Consider the following 19,812-nt stretch of genomic DNA (forward strand, 5'->3'; position numbering starts at 1 on the left):
ATTGATTGATGCATTTTGGAAAGCTAGAAAGATGGGTAAAGTGAAATGTGACTTCCTAGCTTCTGGCTTATGTGGCTTGGTGCAGAATTATGCCATTCGCTGAAATAATATATATTGGAAATGTACAGTTTTGGGCCACGATAGCAAGTGGGATGCGATTTGGAGTGCTACATTTAAGACAACTTTGAAATTGCAAGTACAGAAGTTGTCTGGGCAAATGGGACCCAGGCTCAGAAGAGAAATATGGGGAAGAAATTCAATACACAAGTTATTAATATATGGGGCAATTAGTATGTTAATATATTTGTTAAAGTAAAAGGTTTGAAGTTTTATTGAAAACACATTGATCAATGTTTAACATTTTGAGAATAGGCTAAAGTAGGAATAGAATTTTATTTCCTGGCTGCTTCCTCTTAGTTTTACAAAATGAGCAAATTTGGAAAATCCTAGATTTTTAAAAGCCTTTGTCTGACCTCTCTGTAATATGCTCTTAAAATTCAGGCTACAATGAAAACAGAGTATCACAGGTTTAGTATCTGTGAGATCAGGCATTATTTGTCTTTTTAATTCTTTTCTTTGGATTTTATATCTCATCTATTGCGTATGAATATTTTTAAATATATGGCTTATTTTTAGCATTATGACAAGTTTGCAGAAATAAGCCACACTGAGCATTCAGATATTGGTATTCATATCCTGTACTTTATAACAAATTGGATATGGAAAATGAGTATAGGCCTAACAGGCTAGAAACTTTAGGCATGAAAAACAATGAATTTGTGATTTAACCAGGACAGTCAAGGGTGAAATTAAATAGATTAAGGAGGTCCATTCCTAAGGTAAAAGTATCAGCAGCTCACCCGACTTTCCTGTGGCAGACAGATAATCCACAGACTATAGAGTACAATCTCCCCATTCCCCAAATTGCTTTCTAGTCTTCCCTTTGATTTACATTTGGATATTTTCATACATAATGTATAGTTGACTGTTACCTCCAAGTTACTTTCTTTTCAAGACAATTCTAAATATAATTGTTCTTATTAAAAATGCTTTTGTGCACTTCAAAACTAATTAATTATACTTTCCTGAATGCATCATTTTAAAACAGTTTGTTATGAACAATGTTATTAATAGATTATTTATTATGTGTCTGCCTAACCTCTTTTCATTTTGTGTTTTGAGTCTTTAAAAAGTTTAAATTATTTTTGTGTGTATCCAGAAGTATATGTAGCATACAAAAAGAAATGTTTTATTGGGGAGAATTTTGAATCTACTAAAAGAATAAATCTTAGTGGGAATTATCTAAGGGTACTGTAGCAGGAGAAAATGTAGTTAAGCAGCTTCTTCTGGAATGTTTCTGCTATCGAGGGATTAGTGAGAACAGAGACTTTCAAGCAACTCTTATGGAGAGGTTTTAATGGAAGATTGTAGCTTGGCAGGCTACAGTGTGGAAAAAGTCAACAAACATTCTTTCAGAACCAGTATCAGGTTCTGAGGTTACCGAGATGAAAATGATGCAAGCTTGGTCTGAAGGAACTCTTGTGAGAGAGAGAGACATGTTAGTATGTTGTCAATGGTACAATTAGTCCAGTGGGATGCAGTGTGTACTGCAGGAATACTGAGAAAAAGCATTTAATCTACGATGACAATGAGAAAGATTTTCAAGAAGAGTTGATGCCTGACAGATTCTTGAAAGAGGAATAAAATTAACCAGGAGAAGAAGAGTGGAAAGTATGTTTTAACAGTTGATGCAACACACATACATTTGGTTTGGTATGAATGGAGAATTAACTTTGGTGGAGAAATTAAGGTGGAGAGTGAGGAAGGGCTGGAACATGAAGATATTATTTGGCTTAGCTTCGTAAAGCCTACCTTTAAAGTTAATAGTAATAAATTGTAAAAAGGTTTAAAAATATTTATATCCAAATTTCTCCTTTTTGTATTTTTCTATATTCTGCTTGCCCATAAAGTTGTTGATTAAATATTTATTCCTCTACCAATATTCGCACTAAAATACATACATTTTATCCATTTTCAGTAGGTATTATGGCATTGGCACACAGTGACATGAGTGTGTATATGTGTAGTGAGTACATATGAGAGAATGTATACCTTACAATATGGAACAGTGCTTTCCAAAGCCTAATTATTCATTTCTATGTGCATAATAATTGACCGAATTTTATAAAACAGTAAATAAATAAGGAAGTTGTAAAATCATTTTTCAAGTAACATGAAAATTTGGAAGGCTTTAATCAAAATTAATTTGCACTAAGTGCAAATATGTGAAAGATCTAATTCTATGAAAAGAAGCAGAGATTTCCTAGGCAGAAAAAGGTGACAATGAATTTAGATAACAAAATTTTCCTAAAAATACAAGGAACATTCCAGCAACAGTAAGAGTATTCACGTAATTGAAGGACAGGTTGCTTAATTCTCAATAAAGGATGTTGAGGCCATATGAAGAAACTTTGTTCTTCTGATTCTTTTTTTTCCCTTTTCTCCAAAAGAAACATGTAAGGTTTTTGTTCAGAGGACTGCCATTATTTCACTTTTGATTTGGGTACATGAAAATCATCCTCATGAAAGGAATAGATGAATGCAGGATGAGAACAAGACTTCTGGGAGATCAGCGAGGAAACTAAATCAAGAGCAGAGATGACAAATAATGTAGTGCTGAGCTCTGTCGGAGGGCATAAGGAGAGGAAGAGGCATAATGAGTATGAGATACTTTGGATCTGAAAATGTTATGACTTGGAACTCCTTGAATATTGACAAGTATAAATAGAGAAAATTTGTAATTCTCCCAGCTTCTTTGCTTCATATGAGAGAGTACATACCTTACAATACAGAACAGTGCTTCCCAAAGGTCTAATTGTTCATGTATATGTACCTAATAAATGGCAGAATTTTAATAAATGAGTAAATAAACCTTGAAATTATTTCCCAAATAACACACGAATTTGGAAAATGTTAAGCAAAATTAATTTCCCCTGCTGTACAGAAGTGTGCCGTGTATGTATAACTGCACGACCTAGCCCTCTCAGCCTCACAGAGTATTTCCTAGGAGAGTACTTTACGTCTCAGAGATGCACATTTGACATCCTGCAGGCAAAGCTTTCACATTTCAACTGTCATGGATGTTATAGCTCATGATACTATTTTTATGTTCATTATCATGTGATACCTGGCAGGATATTATCAGTGTTTGAAATAATGAATTAATCATCACTACTGATTGACAGGCACTATTCTTAAAGTTTTTTCAGCATACAGATAACACACTGTTCATAAGTAATTCTTATTTATCTTTCGTAAGGAATATAGCAATTTATGTTATTTTCAAGTCTTTTTGTAATGGCTTTTAAAATGCTAATGATGTGTATTATCTAGTGAATGTGTTAGTATTATATTAGAAGTACAAAATCTGATGGGAAGTTTATATATTCTATTTCCACAAATCATTAGAAAATATTATGGTATAATGCTTTTTATATCTTTAAATCTCTCACTAAATATATACATATATTCTTTCTTCCTTTCTTTCTTCCATTTTTCTGATCTGCTTCCATTGATGACTCTATACTTTTGACTCCAGACTGGCAATATGAGGGTAAGATGACAAAAATAAAAACCCCAAACAACTTCATGAGCATTGCTTGTCTCTCTTTGTTTTATTCTCTTTAGAACATTATTAAAATTCTATTCACTCACTCTAATTAGACCCTTTATCACAATTAAAGTCCAATTATGTTTGTTTCTGTTGTGATGCTTTAATTACAATTTATCCTTGTTAATCATCCCTTTATGTTATTTCTTTGGGTTAAATTTCCATCACATTATATATGTCCTGTAGGACTTCTGTTCTCCAGTGGTGCCTGCTGGTTCTTTCTCAGTAAGATTTGAGTAGTTTGTGGTGCACAGAGTGACTGTATTATGATGTGGTAAGGAATCTGTGTCATTATTATAAAATATTTTTAAATAATATTAAAAGTAGTGATGCATATCAGTTAGGTTGCAAGATTTTCCTTTTTAAATATTAATATACATCTCAATGAATTTTTTCTCAGTGTGTGTGCCCCTGCAGTCAATTCTTACTTTTCATTATTTTCTCTCTTTAGATTGCAAACTAGCTAGGGGAGGACCTCCAGCTACCATAGTTGCTATTGATGAAGAGAGTCGGAATGGTGAGTGAGTTTTTTATTTTACAAATGTCTTATCTAAGAGAGTTTTCTTCAGATTTTAATTCTCAATCTGCTGTAAGTGGAGGTACTAAAATGAAAGTTTCAACCCAAATACATGAATAATTATCCTCTAGTATGGGCTTCAATTATGCCATTCTCTGGAAATTCGTGCTTTATTTGGAGTATATTATAAAAGCCTCATTTGATTAATATAAATATTTAGTTTTAATTTAGAATAAATTATTTGATTCAGAGTCAACTCAAGAATGCATCCAGATATGGGCTGGAAGTTGACCATCATGTATATAGTCATTGAACTGAAACACAACGTATTCCTCCAAAGAAATGGACCACAAAATAAGTCTTGCATTGCTAACTGATATTGGCCGGGATCTGGTAAGGATCTAGATCCACAGTCGATTAGACATGGTAATTGTGACTGATTAACATGAAAACCAAATGTGCTTAGAAAGTGAGAACATGAAATAAGGTCAAGAACAGAGAAAGAAGTCTGAATTTTCACTTGGGCCGTCTGAAGTAATTAACAATATCTAATTCATATCCAGTTCCTCTTTGGAAAAACTCTTTTTTTTCCTTATCATTAGTGTTTTTGTTCTGCAGCAGCTGCCTTGACTCTCTGAACTTTAATGTAGAAATATTTAAATTGTTTTCTCCTCAACTGGGCAGCAGTAAAATGGTTATCTCTTGGGACTCTGTTTCTATTCTCTTGGGACTCTGTTTCTATTTTAAACTAAGTATGTAAATGTGGTCTGTGGCTCACTTTGTCTGCTGATTACATGATAGACTCTTCCATTAAGCTTGTACTTAATATTTACTCTAAAGTACGTTCTTGCACTTTTGTATTTTTTACAAAATAATTATGTCAATTGCCTTATTAGAAAGTGATCTTTTTTCTTGTAATTCAATCTACACATCTGCATGTCCTTTGAAAACGTGTATAGGCAATTCCTGCATCAGTTTACTTCTTCGTGATTGATTGTGCTGCATTACCGATGCTCCTTTTACTCGTTTAAAGAATTGACACAGACGTATATTCCTGCACATTCTTTGAAATCACTCAGAAATATCTACAGTACTGCTGGCCTCTGTTTAAACAAATTTAAGTATCAACAAAATGTTTGCCACATTAAGTGATTACAAAAACGTGAACATTTTGATTACGTTTTTAAAATCCATCTTTATTGATAAAATCATATCGAGTTAGTGTTATTATGATGCATTTATGTAAGTTGGAAATAAATCCCAAATGTGTCTACAGTAGAGAAAAAATATCAAAATACTATAAAGTAAAAGATACACAAAAAAAGATTCTGTCTTCTAATGATGAATTATGGCTTCCTTATGGTTAACTATTTTTAAAGAAAGCTATATTTTCTAAATATTCCACAGTGAAAACAGTTAACCTTTTTAACCAGAAATAAAAATTCAATAAACATAATGCAATGGTTATCAACAATTTCTTTTCTAATTGTTAACCAATTCCCTTGAAAATATAAGCTGAGCTGAAATAAAACATTTAGTTTTCCTAAGCAAATTTGTTTTAATGTGTGATTCTGTATAGAGCTTATTTTGCCAACTAGGTAATTATAGCAACAGCAATGATGATAGTTTATTTCCTTTTGTGCTGATTAGATCCTACTTTTCAAAGGAGCGTGGGAACTCTACGAAGATGTTGCCATAGCATTGCTGTACAGTAGCATGTGGTGAAAGTTCAGTATTTCTGTTTTAGAGGAAAATGGCATGATATAGTGTAGTAATGTTGTGCTCCTTACTTGGCATATTTTGTAGAAACTGCCAGCTACTCAGAAAGCTGCCAAAGTTATTTAAGTGTCACCACAAGAAGTATAAATACCGATCTAGAGAATAATGTTTTGCATTTCTCTTTTGCATTAAATTTCTAAAAATATGGTGATCAAATGAACCTCTGCCAGATATTGTAATGTAGTGTTTTAATCATTCTTGTCTTAAAAATCTAAGGGAAAAATCCATACAAATGTTTTCCTGTTTTTCTTTAGGCAATCTAAACTTCCCAGTGACACAGTTATTTTTAGCCTTGTTGGGTGGCTCATGCCTATAGTCCCAGCATTTTGGGAGGCTGAGGTGGCTGGATTGCTAGAGCTCAGGAGTTCAAGACAAGCCTGGCCAACATGGCAAGACCCTGTTTCTACTAAAAATACAAAAATTAGTCAGGTGTGGTGGCACCCACTCATAGTCCTAGCTACTTGGCAGGCTGAGGCACGAGAATCACTTGAACCTGGGAGGCCGGGAGGGGAGGTTGTAGTAAGCTGTGATTGTTCCACTGCACTGAAGCATGGGCAGCAGAGTGAGATCCTGTCTGAAAAACAGAAAGAAAAGAAAAGAAATAGTTATTTTTAGCCTTAGTCTGTACTCCCTTAATTTCTCATTTCCAGTATCTTTTAATTGGTAGTAATAAAACATGGGTTTCCTATTTTACCAGAATGATGAGCACTCATTTTTAAAGGCTTTGAGGCTTCTTTGAAAAGAAAGGCTTAACAAATCTTTAATCAGCTAAATTAGTAAATTTACTTCAAATCAACTTGCCTGTGGCTCACTTAACTGATGTCTATTGCTAAACAATCTCTATAGCTAAATACATTCACTACTAAAGGAAAGCATCTAAATAGCTCATTTTTAGAAATTATAGCTAATTGTTTATGTAAGTCATTGAGCTACATTTATAGAACACTTATTTATACACATGTCTCTATCTTTCAAAGACTTTCATAATTTGTGGGATGAAAATATTCTTTGTGAATATATATGTCAATTGCATTTATACGTATGTGCATGCTTGGAAGAATTACAAGTTTAACAGACAGAGATCCATAAGCTTCTTTCTCACCCTGGTCTCTGTTAGATGCTTTCGCTTCCTGATCTTTGTCCTCAACAGCACCTTAATGACAGATTCATTACATTATCTTGGGCTGAACAAGAGATTATTTTCATCACAACTACTGGTAATACTAAGCTTACATTGTAAAGGGGCAAAGTGGGCACACAAAGAGATATGTTGGTTCCTGACTACCACCAGAAAGCTCTTGAACTAGCATGTAGAATGTATTTAGTATATAATTTCATTTTGAGGGGAGAATGCATTTGAGAAACAGATCACATTATCTATGTTTAATTAAATGAGAATGTCTAAAATGTCTTTCTGAACAGATATTTTATAGTTTCTCTCGACTCTACGTTGCTTATAGCATTGAAGCCTTACTGAAAGGAGAGAGGTGGGGGCAGTTACTCTGGGACATTTAAAGACCTGCCACTGAGTGCCAGCCACATCAGAGTCCTTGGCTGCTTTACAGCAACTATAGATTGACATTAAACAGACTTTGGAACCACTCATTCAAACTAATTCTCAGAATCTACTGAAGTGTACAGACGCTGCTATGTAAAGAGAAGGAGAAAATCATTTTAAGTCATGGTTAGAACACACCACTGTGACTGTACAGAAATGGACAGATTCAGAGGCAAAAGGATATCACTACGTGAAAGATTAGAGGACCCACCCTGAAGGAGCTTCATGAATTTAAAGTTTAAAATATATTGCACACTCTTAGTAAATTTGGGAAATGAAAGGTAATTCTGAGGTATCTCCATGATTTGAAAGCAACATCAACCAAGGATGCCATAATAGACTCAGTGAAGAAGTTTACATTTAGATTGTACAATTTTTTTTTAAAGTTATTTGGGGAGTGAGTTGCTTGTGGAAATTTATCGATGTAAGAATGGAGGCAGCACCAAAGTTCAATTACTGGCTTTGAAATAAAGCTCATGAAGAATTTCTTCGTACAGAACTTTCCTAAGCAGTATTTCTCCATCCTATCTTCCTTACACCGGTTCTCTCAAGGTCTTAGATTTTACCATTCCTTTTCTTCAAGGCTTTTCTTCTCTAAATTTCCTTTTACCATAAACTGTTCTTTCACTTCTTCCTTTCCTTATGATCAAATATTGACTGTTAGATTACTGATTTGTGTTACTGAGCTAATTGTGCTGTGAGTTTCTTACCTGTTAAGACACGGAAAATCTGATCACTACCTTCATTTTTGAATAGAGTGCAGTAATCAACAGTATAAAGGTTCTTAGCAAGTACTAGATAAAAATAGTAATTCAAAAACTATCTTGAAACATTTTTTGGACTTAAAATATTTCCTACAGCAGTTGTCAAAAAAAATATTCAAATGCCAACTATTCCTAAATTGAATTACTTATGTAATTCAATGAAATGTAAGTGATGTCGTGTGATTTAATGAATATGAAAGTACTTGATATCCCTTCATCCATGACTACTTCATACAAATTTGACATATATACTAAAACGAACATTTATTTTATATTTATTTCAGGTAGTGTAGTTTAAGCAAAGTATGTATACTTACTTTTCAGTATAAATAGAAATGAATCTCTTAAGTATACTCAATAATAAAAGTTTTATGAAATTGTTATAATCTATGCACTGTTAAAGTACACTACTTTTTATTAAATTCAAATGGGTTTATTCAACAAAATGTAGATATATACTAATATATTGAGTGCTTTTTTGTTTTTTTGTTGTTGTTTTTTGTTTTTTTTGTTGTTTGTTTGTTTGTTTGTTTTTTGAGATGGAGTCTGTCACCCAGGCTGGAGTGCAGTGGCTCAATCTTGGCTCACTGCAACCTCTGCCTCCCGGGTTCAAGCTATTCTCTTGCCTCAGCCTCCCAAGTAGCTGGGACTAGAGGCATGTGCCACCACGCCCAGCTAATTTTTGTATTTTTACTATAGACGAGGTTTCACCATGTTGGCCAGATGGTCTCAATCTTTTGACCTTGTGATCTGCTCGTCTCAGCCTCCCAAAGTGCTAGGATTACAAGTGTGAGCCACCACACCTGGCCTATTGAGTGCTTTTTAAAAAATCCACCAAAGCAACTTGCCATTGATGACAAGAATCAAGATATTTTTGCCATTGATCCAAGTTTTTGCTTTCTAGATTCTCCATTTTGTCATACAGTAATCCTTGGTTCTCAAGCCAAAAATGCTGGCCTGGTTAGCACTAAGCTCTTTTCATGTACCTCAGGACACATTGAAAACTAGGATATTGCTTTTACTGTCATCTGTATGTTTGCTTTTGAAAATTTACAATTTTACAGAGCAGTGCTTTGAGTTGTCAGACTTGGGTATGGTTGAGAGGGTTGCTTCTTAAGTTGGTTTTGAGTAAGAAAGACAATAGTTCCTAGTCAAAGTATAGGAGTAAAATTATTCTCCCAAATTTGTCTTCATTTTTACAACAAAGTAGCTGACCTAGAATATATGTGAAGACCACCTGCTTGCAATTCTCTCATTCCCTATTACAGACAATCTTGAACACATGCCCAATACATAATTTTGTTGTTCAATCAATGAATCATTTCATTAATCACTTATTTACTTAGTTGTTTATTCAAGGTATGATTATCGACACCCTGTACTGTGTGAGAATCTGTTGTGGTACTGATGATGCATCAGAGAAGGAAACAGGCAAAACCGCTTTCCACATGGAGGTAGAGACAGGTAACTATAGGGAGAAAAAATGAAACAGAGCGAGAAACCAAGGAGTGATGAACAACTGAGGAGGCAGTGACGCTGTTTCAGATAGAGGACTTGTTTCTTTGAGGATACTACATTTGAGCAAAACTGTATAAAGTTAAGACTGAAGACCTGAGCCATGCATTCACAGAGAGAATTCACATTATAGACAGAGGAATAAATTCAAAGACTCTGAAGATGAATATGACTGATAAGTTTAACAAATGGCAAGAAGATAGCTGGATAAGATGAGAAAGAGCAAATGTGGTTGAAATAGAGAAGATGGATGTTGATTGAATGTATGTAGATTAGTCAAAAATGTTTTTGACTTATTAATTGATTTGCCAACAAATCAGTTGATGGTGACCTTATCTAGCGACATATAGTTTACAAAGAATAATTCTTTTTTTCATCTTTCATTCAATGTCCTAGTAGTACATAATTAAAAATTCAAATTCACAACTGTGTGTAGATATGTTTGTTCACAATCACAGATAACTTTATTCTTTAAAAATATGTTTTACTCAGAAAAAAATCAGAAAATGCATTAAATCATTCAGTTTGGCTCAGTGGTATCACTGCCTCATTTAACATATAGTAGAGGATTATTGCGGTCATCCCAAAAGTCAATATGAACATGATGGATTTCTATTGTAAAGTAATATTTAGTGTCAGAAAATGTAATAGTGTGGTATCATCAAAATTAATAAGTGATTTTTGTTATATTACATTCTCTTTAAAAAATCATTAATAGCATCTCTTTAAAAAATTATCAATAATAGCAGCTTCACATTTCAGATACATCCTTACAAACATACGTACTTTGCTTGATAAAATGATCTTCTTTATTGAATATATTTTGGTGAAAATTGATTAATGTGCTAGGTTTTATCTTAGTACTTCGGGACAGGCAAGGGGTGAGCATTATTTGTGAGAAAATAGCAAATAGCATCCACCAATATTCTCTATGGAGTTTATTCAGTATCTTTACAAGGGTTTATTTAGAGATATGAGGGATCTTATTGACAACAGTCAGACTAAATATTATAAATGACTTAAAAACAGTAAGTGATTAATTTTCATGCTACACTTGAGACTCTACCAAATCTTGGAAATAATCTAAAATTTCTTTTCAATAAGTATGTTTTATGGAATACCGTTATAACAAATATTTTCTTTCTGTTTTTCTATTACTGATTATCAATTGATACCTCTACTAGAATTTCCATTCTGTATTGCATAGCAAATATTAAAGTTTTGCTAAGTAAATGTTTTATTTGTATTATTTGAATATTCTTTTGACACCTTGAACCTTGATGTATTTGAAATAATGTTTCACAATAAATAGATTTGTTTAAGTTAAAACTATTTTTTGAAGTCCATTTTGAATCCCAGGAGAAAAGCAATTATTTCAATTTTATTTCAGCCAATTTCAAATTCCAGCTAAATCTCACAAAATATATTTCTTCTTCATACTTTGTCATGCTTTCTTAAAAACATTAACTATATGCTACTCCTTGCTTTCATTTTTTTCAGGAGAGGTAAATCAGTTAATACTCATGATAGATTTTTAGTTGACTAAAATACCAGCAATTTAAAATTAACAGATAATTATTACCCTTTCACATAATCCTACATTGCGAACTTTATATATTTCTCTGATTAAAAATTACTATTTTATATAAAGTCTTTATTATTGTTGGCAAATAAAACACTGATAGGAAACTGTGTGAACATTACTATAATTATATATATGTTTTCTTTAGGATTCTAAGATTACCTTACTTTTGAGTTTTTCAATTATTGACTATTAGTTAAACTTAAGACTACACAAAGATGTGCCTTTTTCATTCTGTAATATAGTTGATCAGAGATAGCACTAACATTTTAACAATATGTAAAAGAAATGTCTTCTGTAAATCTTATTACATGAATAAAACATATAATTGTTTTTATGTTAACAAAGTGGTCAGAAAACAAGAAGAATTCCCTGTAAAAAGAATTTTGTAAGCCTGTAAATACAAAGCCACACTCTAGGGATAAGACACACCTGCAAGCTTGTGGCTAATATTTTTCTGCAAACAACTGTCAGCACCTTTTGTCTCAGAATAGAGAATATTTGGATCATTATATTAGATTGCAATTTCGGTGAGGGCAAAGACTGTATTTTTTCATTCATTACTATAATCCAAGAATTGCTCCTGGTACATAGTAGGCATTTCAAATGCTATTCTTTGAGTAACTGAACCACTAAGATTAACGTGAATTTCACAAATAACAGCTGCAAGGGACTTAAATGAGACTTATCTGCCTATTTAGGATAGTTTGGAGTATTACTATGATTAAGATTTTTTAACATAATTAACCCTTAATTGAAATTCACCTTGCATGTATAAAAATAGGTAGTGTGATTATTTTTAATTTCAAGTAATTTTTTTGCTGGAATTACCGTGTCTACAATGAAGACAAAAATTTATTTTTGTATTCATTAAGATTTTTTTGAAATAATAGAAAATAATATAACAGTATTCTAATGTGAGGGAATGCTGGTGTGTTTGTATGTATGCATATAAAATAATACTGAATCTTATTTTAGCCAGGCATGGGGGCGTGCGCCTGTAATCCCAGCTACTTGGGAGGCCAAGGCCCAAGATTGCTTAAACCCAGGAGGCACAGTTTGCAGTGAGCCAAGATTGCACCACTGCACTCCAGCCCAGGTGACAGAGTGAGACTATATCTCATAAATAAACAAATGAAACTGAATATTCGGCCAAATCAAAGAAAAATAAATCTAACACTAAAGTATTTTAAAACCCATATTATCATAAATTAAAGAATAAAATATACATATTTTATGCATTCATATTTTTTAATTTTTTTTACATTTAAGAGTATTTCATAAAATGAAAAACCTGATTATTCAGATAACCAGGTAAATGTATAAAATTATATTTTATTTTAGTTATTTTGGGGTATTAGATAATTTCATATGACAGATGAAGTTTATCAGCCTTGTCATGTGATATGATTTAATGGCTGTGTAAAAATACTGTCTAATTCTTGGAAAATGGTTCACTTTAGTTTTTAACTTTTGATGATAAAATCTTCACTTAGGTCTTTCAGCCTTTAAGGGAAGTTAGATAAAGTAGACACATGCATCACGAAATGATATTTTTAAAGAGTATAATTAGACAGAATATAATATTTTGAATTAAAGAAAATAACGGAAAGTCAAATTTTACTTTCATTAATAATTTGCTGTCTACTCCACGTGTTAGTAATTTTAAAATATAATTATTCTGCATGAGTAAATATTTTTTATTTAAATACTCTAAGAAACTGCAAACGATTTAACATCAATATGTCATGTGAGTTTGCAGTTCATGAAATGAGAATAAAAGCCATTTGCAATTTGACATTTCTAATTTAAAATTAAAATTAAATTTTCATAGGTAGTAATTATATTTTGATAATCCTTCATTAAAAAATTAAAATGAAAGATAATGCCATTTTTATAGGATAGCAAGATATTGCATGTACAGTTAATTGGTACACATATATGCATCATCCCCCAATAATACACACACACACACACACACACACACACACACAAAATTCCAGAAATATCTATAACATGTTCAAAAATCAATAGAGTTTTAAAAAATTCAATCTATGATAGGTTTCCTGAAATCATACCTGCATCTACACTAGTGAAGAAAGAATATTCTGTATTTTTAAATTTAATAAGAATTCTTATTCCAATTTCAGTAATCCATATTAAATTTATATCATGGAAACTTTATGTGTTATTTGACATCTGGTGGACAGAAAGATATCTGGAGGTCCAGAACCCTAGAAGGGGTGTTTTGAATTTTCTCTTAAGAAATAAATTGTTGGCTTTGGACATTATAAATAACAACACCAAATATCAACTTGGAATTTGAAAGATGAAATCTCTGGGCTTTAATTATTGAGCTTGATTAGCAGGTATTAGTGCTTTTATAAAATCGAGATAAGGGTTATCGTATGTTTTCTTAAATGTTTGGTTAGTGTCCAACTGGGCTTCAGAGTTCATTTGAAAACACTCCCCCAAAGAAAAAAATATTTAAACACTGGCATACCTTATTTGACCCATAATTTCAAAGTATTTTGGGGTCATAGAAAACATATCCAGGGACTTGTATTAAACAATGCTCTTAAACATGTATAGAGGAAATTTGAACCTAAATGTATAGTAGCTATATAAATCTATTTCAATCATATTTTAGAAAGTTTGGCTACATATGTGTTTGGTTTGAGAATGAGAGTTAAAATTCCAGTTTAAAGAGTCTTTTCCAAATTTAATGTGATCACCCAAATGCATTATGCATAAAATGACCTTATGATATATCACATAAACTGAATACATCAGTTGAGACTTAATATGGAAATAAATAACATGATAATCAATATGAATCAAGATTTTCTGTAGAAAATCAACTCTATAAAACTGGTATCTGATGTAGCAATCTGTGAAGTGCTATTCTCTGTTTCTGGTGGTAGGCGTGAAGAAGCTGCAGGTCATCCAGGCTGGCAGTTGGGGAGGAAAAGTTAGTGCAAAGCAGAGGAGAGTGAGGGCAAACTGATGTCCATGAAGCCAAATTAGAATCCATGGGGACAATAATTGTAACCCATATCTGTTACCACCTTTAACCTGTATGCTACTAACTACTTTATACTGACAAGGAAAGTCAGCAGATCAGCAACAGTACGCGAGAGCTAAAGTAGAACAGGATACCCACACAAAGTACAATGGGTGCCGCAGCAATTTTAACAGGAAAAAAATTATTCTTAAAAATGTGGTTTCACTAACGTTTACCCCTCAAACTGACATCAATCTATTCCATTTTAAATCATGTTTACATTCCAAATAAAGATAATGGTAAAATAATGCTTCTTTCCAAGATGACACATCTATCCTTCTACCAACTGAAAGCACACTAACCATCACTCTGAAAGTGGATACAATCTCACTTAAGTCATTTATTCACCAGTGGGTGATGTTCATTCCTCTTCTGATACACCTCTCTCTCTCTAGTATCGTGTAAGTTAAATACAATGGCATAAAGTTAATTACTATTATATTTTTATGTGGGATGGCAGGAGAAGTGGAAAAAAGGGAAACTTTGGTTAATCTTTTTGAAATATATTCACACGAAAATAAGAAAGAACTTTTCATAATTATCACAATTCTTATGTTTGCAATTGGTCACATGGTCATACTTTCTTTATAGCTTCCTTCTTGTACCACCTATTCCATTATTACTTTTATTTTAACCAGATCATCAGGTCCTTTGTCTGATACAATGACCTGAAAGTTTGTTCCTGAAGAGCGTTGGCCATTAGTAGTTCTTCCTGTGTTGGTCTATTAAAGTTTTCCAATAACTTTGATCACAACACAAGGGAGTACTAAGGGGACCCACTTGATCTCCTACAAATGATTTCACTTATCCATCTGCTGAAGTTACTCTTTGGTTAGCACCTACATGTGACACAAATGTCTTTAAATTCTGTACCCAAGTAGAGAGAATTAATCACATATATTTTCTTCAGACCTCTCTGTCACAGATGCTCCAATTATGTTCAAGTACTGTTAGCCAAACTATTAACTTTTCCCGGCCGGGCATGGTGGCTCATGTCTGTAATCCCAGCACTTTGGGAGGCCGAGGCGGGCGGATCAGAAGGTCAGGAGATCGAGACCACAGTGAAACCCCATTTCTACTAAAAATACAAAAAATTAGCTGGGCGTGGTGGCGGGTGCCTGTAGTCCCAGCTACTCAGGAGGCTGAGGCAGGAGAATGGCTTGAACCCAGGAGGCGGAGCTTGCAGTGAGCCGAAATAGTGCCCCTGCACTCCAGCCTGGGCGATAGAGCGAGACTCCGTCTCAAAAAACAAAAAAACAAAAAACAAAAAAACAAAAACAAACAAACAAAAAAAAGCTTTTCCCAGTGCATCAGAGTAGATATGTTCTTTGGCTATCACTCTTTTCAGGAGAAATGAATAACCAAATATACTGCTCAAAGTTCTGCTGACATCAAGGGTTTGAATTTACCACTAACCTCTTGAGGGCTCTGCATAAAGACAGTCAGGAAAGTGAGTAAACAAACAGAAATAAAAGCATTTTTTTTTTTTTACTGGGTATTTGAAACTAAACAAAACCACATTCATTCAACCAATGGAACAAGGAGCAATAGCTCCCTTCAAAGTATTTTGGAAAAGTTTTTACATCCTAAGTGCCATCCAGAACATTGCAACAGCATGGGAAGAAGTCACACAGCAATGCATGATCAGCATGTGGAAGAAAGTTTTGAAGACATATGTGAACACATTCAAAAGCTTTAACAAAGACTCTGCTGTTGATGAAATAGTAGGTAACAAGTTATTAGCACTTGAGAAACAGCTAGAATTGGGTATTGATGAAGAGGATATTCATGAGTTTGTTGGCATTGAGTTTTCGAGTGATAAAACTGTAGAAAGAAAGAAGTAAAGAAGCTGAGGCAGAGGAAGAAGTTAAACAAGAGGAACCAAGAAAGTGTACTGGGGAGGCCTTTCCTGCTATCAGCAGTGGCATACAGATGTTAAAGAAATGGTATGTCAATTAGGAGAGACTCCTAAGAACTGACAGGCAGGGACAAAATGTTCTTGCTTGTTACAGAAAGATATGTAATAATAAGAAATAAGTTGTACAGTCAAAACTTGATATCTTTCCAAAGAACACTGTGAATTCAGAAAAAAGAGGTTTGATAGACTCATAGTTCCACGTGGCTGGGGAGGCCTCACAATCATGGTGGAAGACGAAAAGCACATCTTTCATGGCGGCAGACAAGAGAGAAAATGAGAGCCAAGTGAAAGGGGAAACCCCTTGTAAAACCATCAGATCTCGTGAGACTTATTCACTACCACTAGAACAGTATGGGGGAATCTGCCCCCATGATTCAATTATCTCGGACTGGGTCCCTCCCACAACACGTGGAAATTATGGGAGCTACAATTCAAGATGAGGTTTAGGTGGGGACACAGCAAAACCATATCAAACTCTAGACCATCAATAAGTTTCAGTAACCAGTTTCTTCTACAGGTGGAGCATCCCTAATCTGAAAATTTGAAATCTGAAATTCTCTAAATTCTGAAAATTTTTGAGTACTAATATAATGTCACAGGCAGAAAATTCAATACATGACTTCATGTAAAAATATCACAAAATTACTTAAAATATTGTATAAAATTATCTTTAGGCTGTGTGTGTATACACAAAATGTAAATGAGTTTTGCCTTTTGACGTGGGTCACCTTTCCATGATATCTCATTATGAAATACAAATATTCTAATATTCCAAAAAATCTGAAATCTGAAACACTTCTTATCCCAGGCATTTCAGATAAGGGTTACTCAACCTGTACCAGCTATTTTTGAACCTCATCAGAAGAGGAGAAATTGATGACTCTGTTGCTGTAGCATCTCCATCATCCAGAAATTAATTGTAATTCGATGCTTCAAACACTCTTTATGTCTACTGTGCTTTCAGTTGTGTATATGAATAATGAGCACCCATATAACCATTCTGTTTTTCACTTCAGTGCCATATTCAATGAATCACATCAGATATTCAACACTTATTTATTAAATAGGCATTTGATTTTCCCCAAATGTAGGCCAATATAAGTGGTCTGAGCACATTTAAGGTAGGCTGTGTTATGCTATGACATTTAGTAGACTGGGTAGATGAAATTCATTTTAGACTTAGGATATTTTAACTTATGATGGGTTTATTGAATACAATCTCATCATAAGTCGAAGACCATCTGTACTAGAGTACGACTGAGGATAGCCCAGTTTTTTCTTGTTTTTAATTCAATGATAATATATTGATTTCAAGAACATTGCCCTTAAGCATGCTGAAATGCCCCTAAGTGAAAGATAAGGATATCTGCTCTGTTTGAGTAAATGTATGATATTGTGCTGGCTAAGGTTTTTGATTTGTAAAATACAAAAAAAAAAAAAATACTTACAATGTTTGCTGATAAGAAAATGAATATATTTGAGTCACATACAGTAGGATGGTAACTCCAGACACTCTATGTCCTAGTTACATGATCTTGGGAAAATTAATCTCTCTGATTCTTAATTTTTCTAACTATAAAAAGGGAAAGGTTCATCTTGGAGATGTGTTATGCAGGTTAGAGGAAGTAATGTTCACAATGTTCCTGGTACACAGTAGAGACTTAGTAAATGGAAACTATTATTATTGGCACCATTACTCTCAGTACTAAGATAATCACTCATTTAGACACAGTATTTGTGCTATGTCCTAAAAGTGGCAATACTCATACTGAAATTTTAATATGGAGAAATTGAGGCTAAGAGAAAGGAAGCAGTTATAAATAAGTTGTTGCCAAATTAGTGCTGTTAAAGTGATTAACAGTATTTAAAAATCAGGTTCTGTGGACACATTGTTATGTTTCAGACCTTGACTCCTACTTGCTTACTTGCTTGGGAAACTTACTTAACTTTTTATGCTTCAGTACTCTCATCTATTAAATAGGAGCAATAACATATCAGCCATTACTGTTTGATGTGAGAGGTCATATGAGTAAAATGCATGTAAATTTGCTATATACTTTATGAAGCAAAAAGAACCTAATGAATATTAGCTACAAGTATTGTCAGAGGTTTTCATTTTTTCTTTCCATATACCATACCATGTTCTTAGTAGCTGAAGAAAGCATAGTTTTCAAAAGGAATGCATCCTTTTATAAAGCACTGATTATAAAATAAAATACTAAGAAAAAATGTAAAAACATTAAAAAGCATGCATATGAGACGTGTATATATAGCATATATTTTATATAAATTATATATGTATTAAATATATTAAATAATATTCTATGCAGGAATAAAAGGATTAATATTATTTAAATGAAAATCTGTAAAATGATAAAGCTAGGAGACTTACCTCAAAAGCTCGTTGGGATTTCCAAACAATGTGAGATCATTAAAGTGCTTTCATAGTGTAAAGTGCAAGACAAATGCTTCTAATAATACTCTGAAATGTTCTCATAAGGAATAAGTCAGTATTTTTCTTTATAGATGCATGAGGGAAAGCAATAGTTTATTAGCCACATAATTATTAAAGGAATCCTAAAGGCAAAAATTAGAATTGTGTGGTTATTAACAAAAAGCCTAAGGTCATATGGAAATAACCATTGCTTTGGTTATTATTATTTTTTTTAATCAGTTGATTTTAAAAAAAAAACATGTTTTGGACTTAAAACAATCTGTCTCATGAATTTATGAATACACATTTATTTTTTTCCAAATATTATTCTGTCCTGGTACCTTTGTACAGTCAGTAGAATAAACACAGAAAATTATATGTACTTTTTTCTTTCATTTTTTTGTCTCGTACCCTTTGAAAGTAAAGCTGAAGAATACTGATGAGTTAATAATTGGATTTCCTACATTCACCTTACTGAAATGCAAACGTTGTTTTTTTCAGTCCGGCTTTTGTAGGCAATTCAGTACCAACTCACAGTTTAGTCAATTGAAGGATGTCTTAGGAGTCTTTCTGCTTTGTTATTCTGTTAGACCCAAAAGTCTTAACCTTTAACATTGAACATTTAGGGCAGAGCAATTTACTACAGGATTCAAGCTCTATGATAAGGATTACTTACTAGATATTAGGACAAGCATTCTTTACATTTTAGAATACGTTGTTCCATTTTTATAAAAATACTAAACATCAACACTTTCTCACATACATTTTTATAAAACATGAAAATGATTTAATTTTTATTTAATTTCTCAAAAAAACCCTCATCTCAAAAACTCTAAAATTGAGATTCCAAATTTAATCAAATTTTTTAGTCCTTAGTATTCACATTATATTAGGTAGAGTACTTTTGAATTATCCACCTAAATACTGACTGTATAGAAATTATCTTTAAGCAAGTATGCATATTTCCAGTGTACTTTATTTGGATTAAGAAAAAAAAATCGGTGTGTTGAA

At 33.0% G+C, this 19,812-nt stretch overlaps 1 protein-coding gene and 1 long non-coding RNA gene across 2 annotated transcripts in view; one reads left to right on the forward strand and one right to left on the reverse strand.

Moving 5' to 3' along the window:
* The window catches only part of PCDH15 (protocadherin related 15), a 990,428-nt gene that overhangs the window by 298,905 nt on the left and 671,711 nt on the right, over window positions 1-19,812 (forward strand). The window contains exon 3 of the mRNA XM_077945583.1: window positions 4,122-4,187. Coding sequence (XP_077801709.1) covers window positions 4,122-4,187 — 66 coding nt within the window. The remainder of the gene's footprint in view (window positions 1-4,121; window positions 4,188-19,812) is intronic.
* LOC144331020 (uncharacterized) overlaps window positions 1-19,812 on the reverse strand; it is a 172,797-nt gene that overhangs the window by 135,946 nt on the left and 17,039 nt on the right. The window lies entirely within an intron of this gene.

The sequence above is a fragment of the Macaca mulatta genome, chromosome 9, assembly GCF_049350105.2.
Source record: "Macaca mulatta isolate MMU2019108-1 chromosome 9, T2T-MMU8v2.0, whole genome shotgun sequence".
NCBI classification, from domain to species: Eukaryota; Metazoa; Chordata; class Mammalia; order Primates; family Cercopithecidae; genus Macaca; species Macaca mulatta.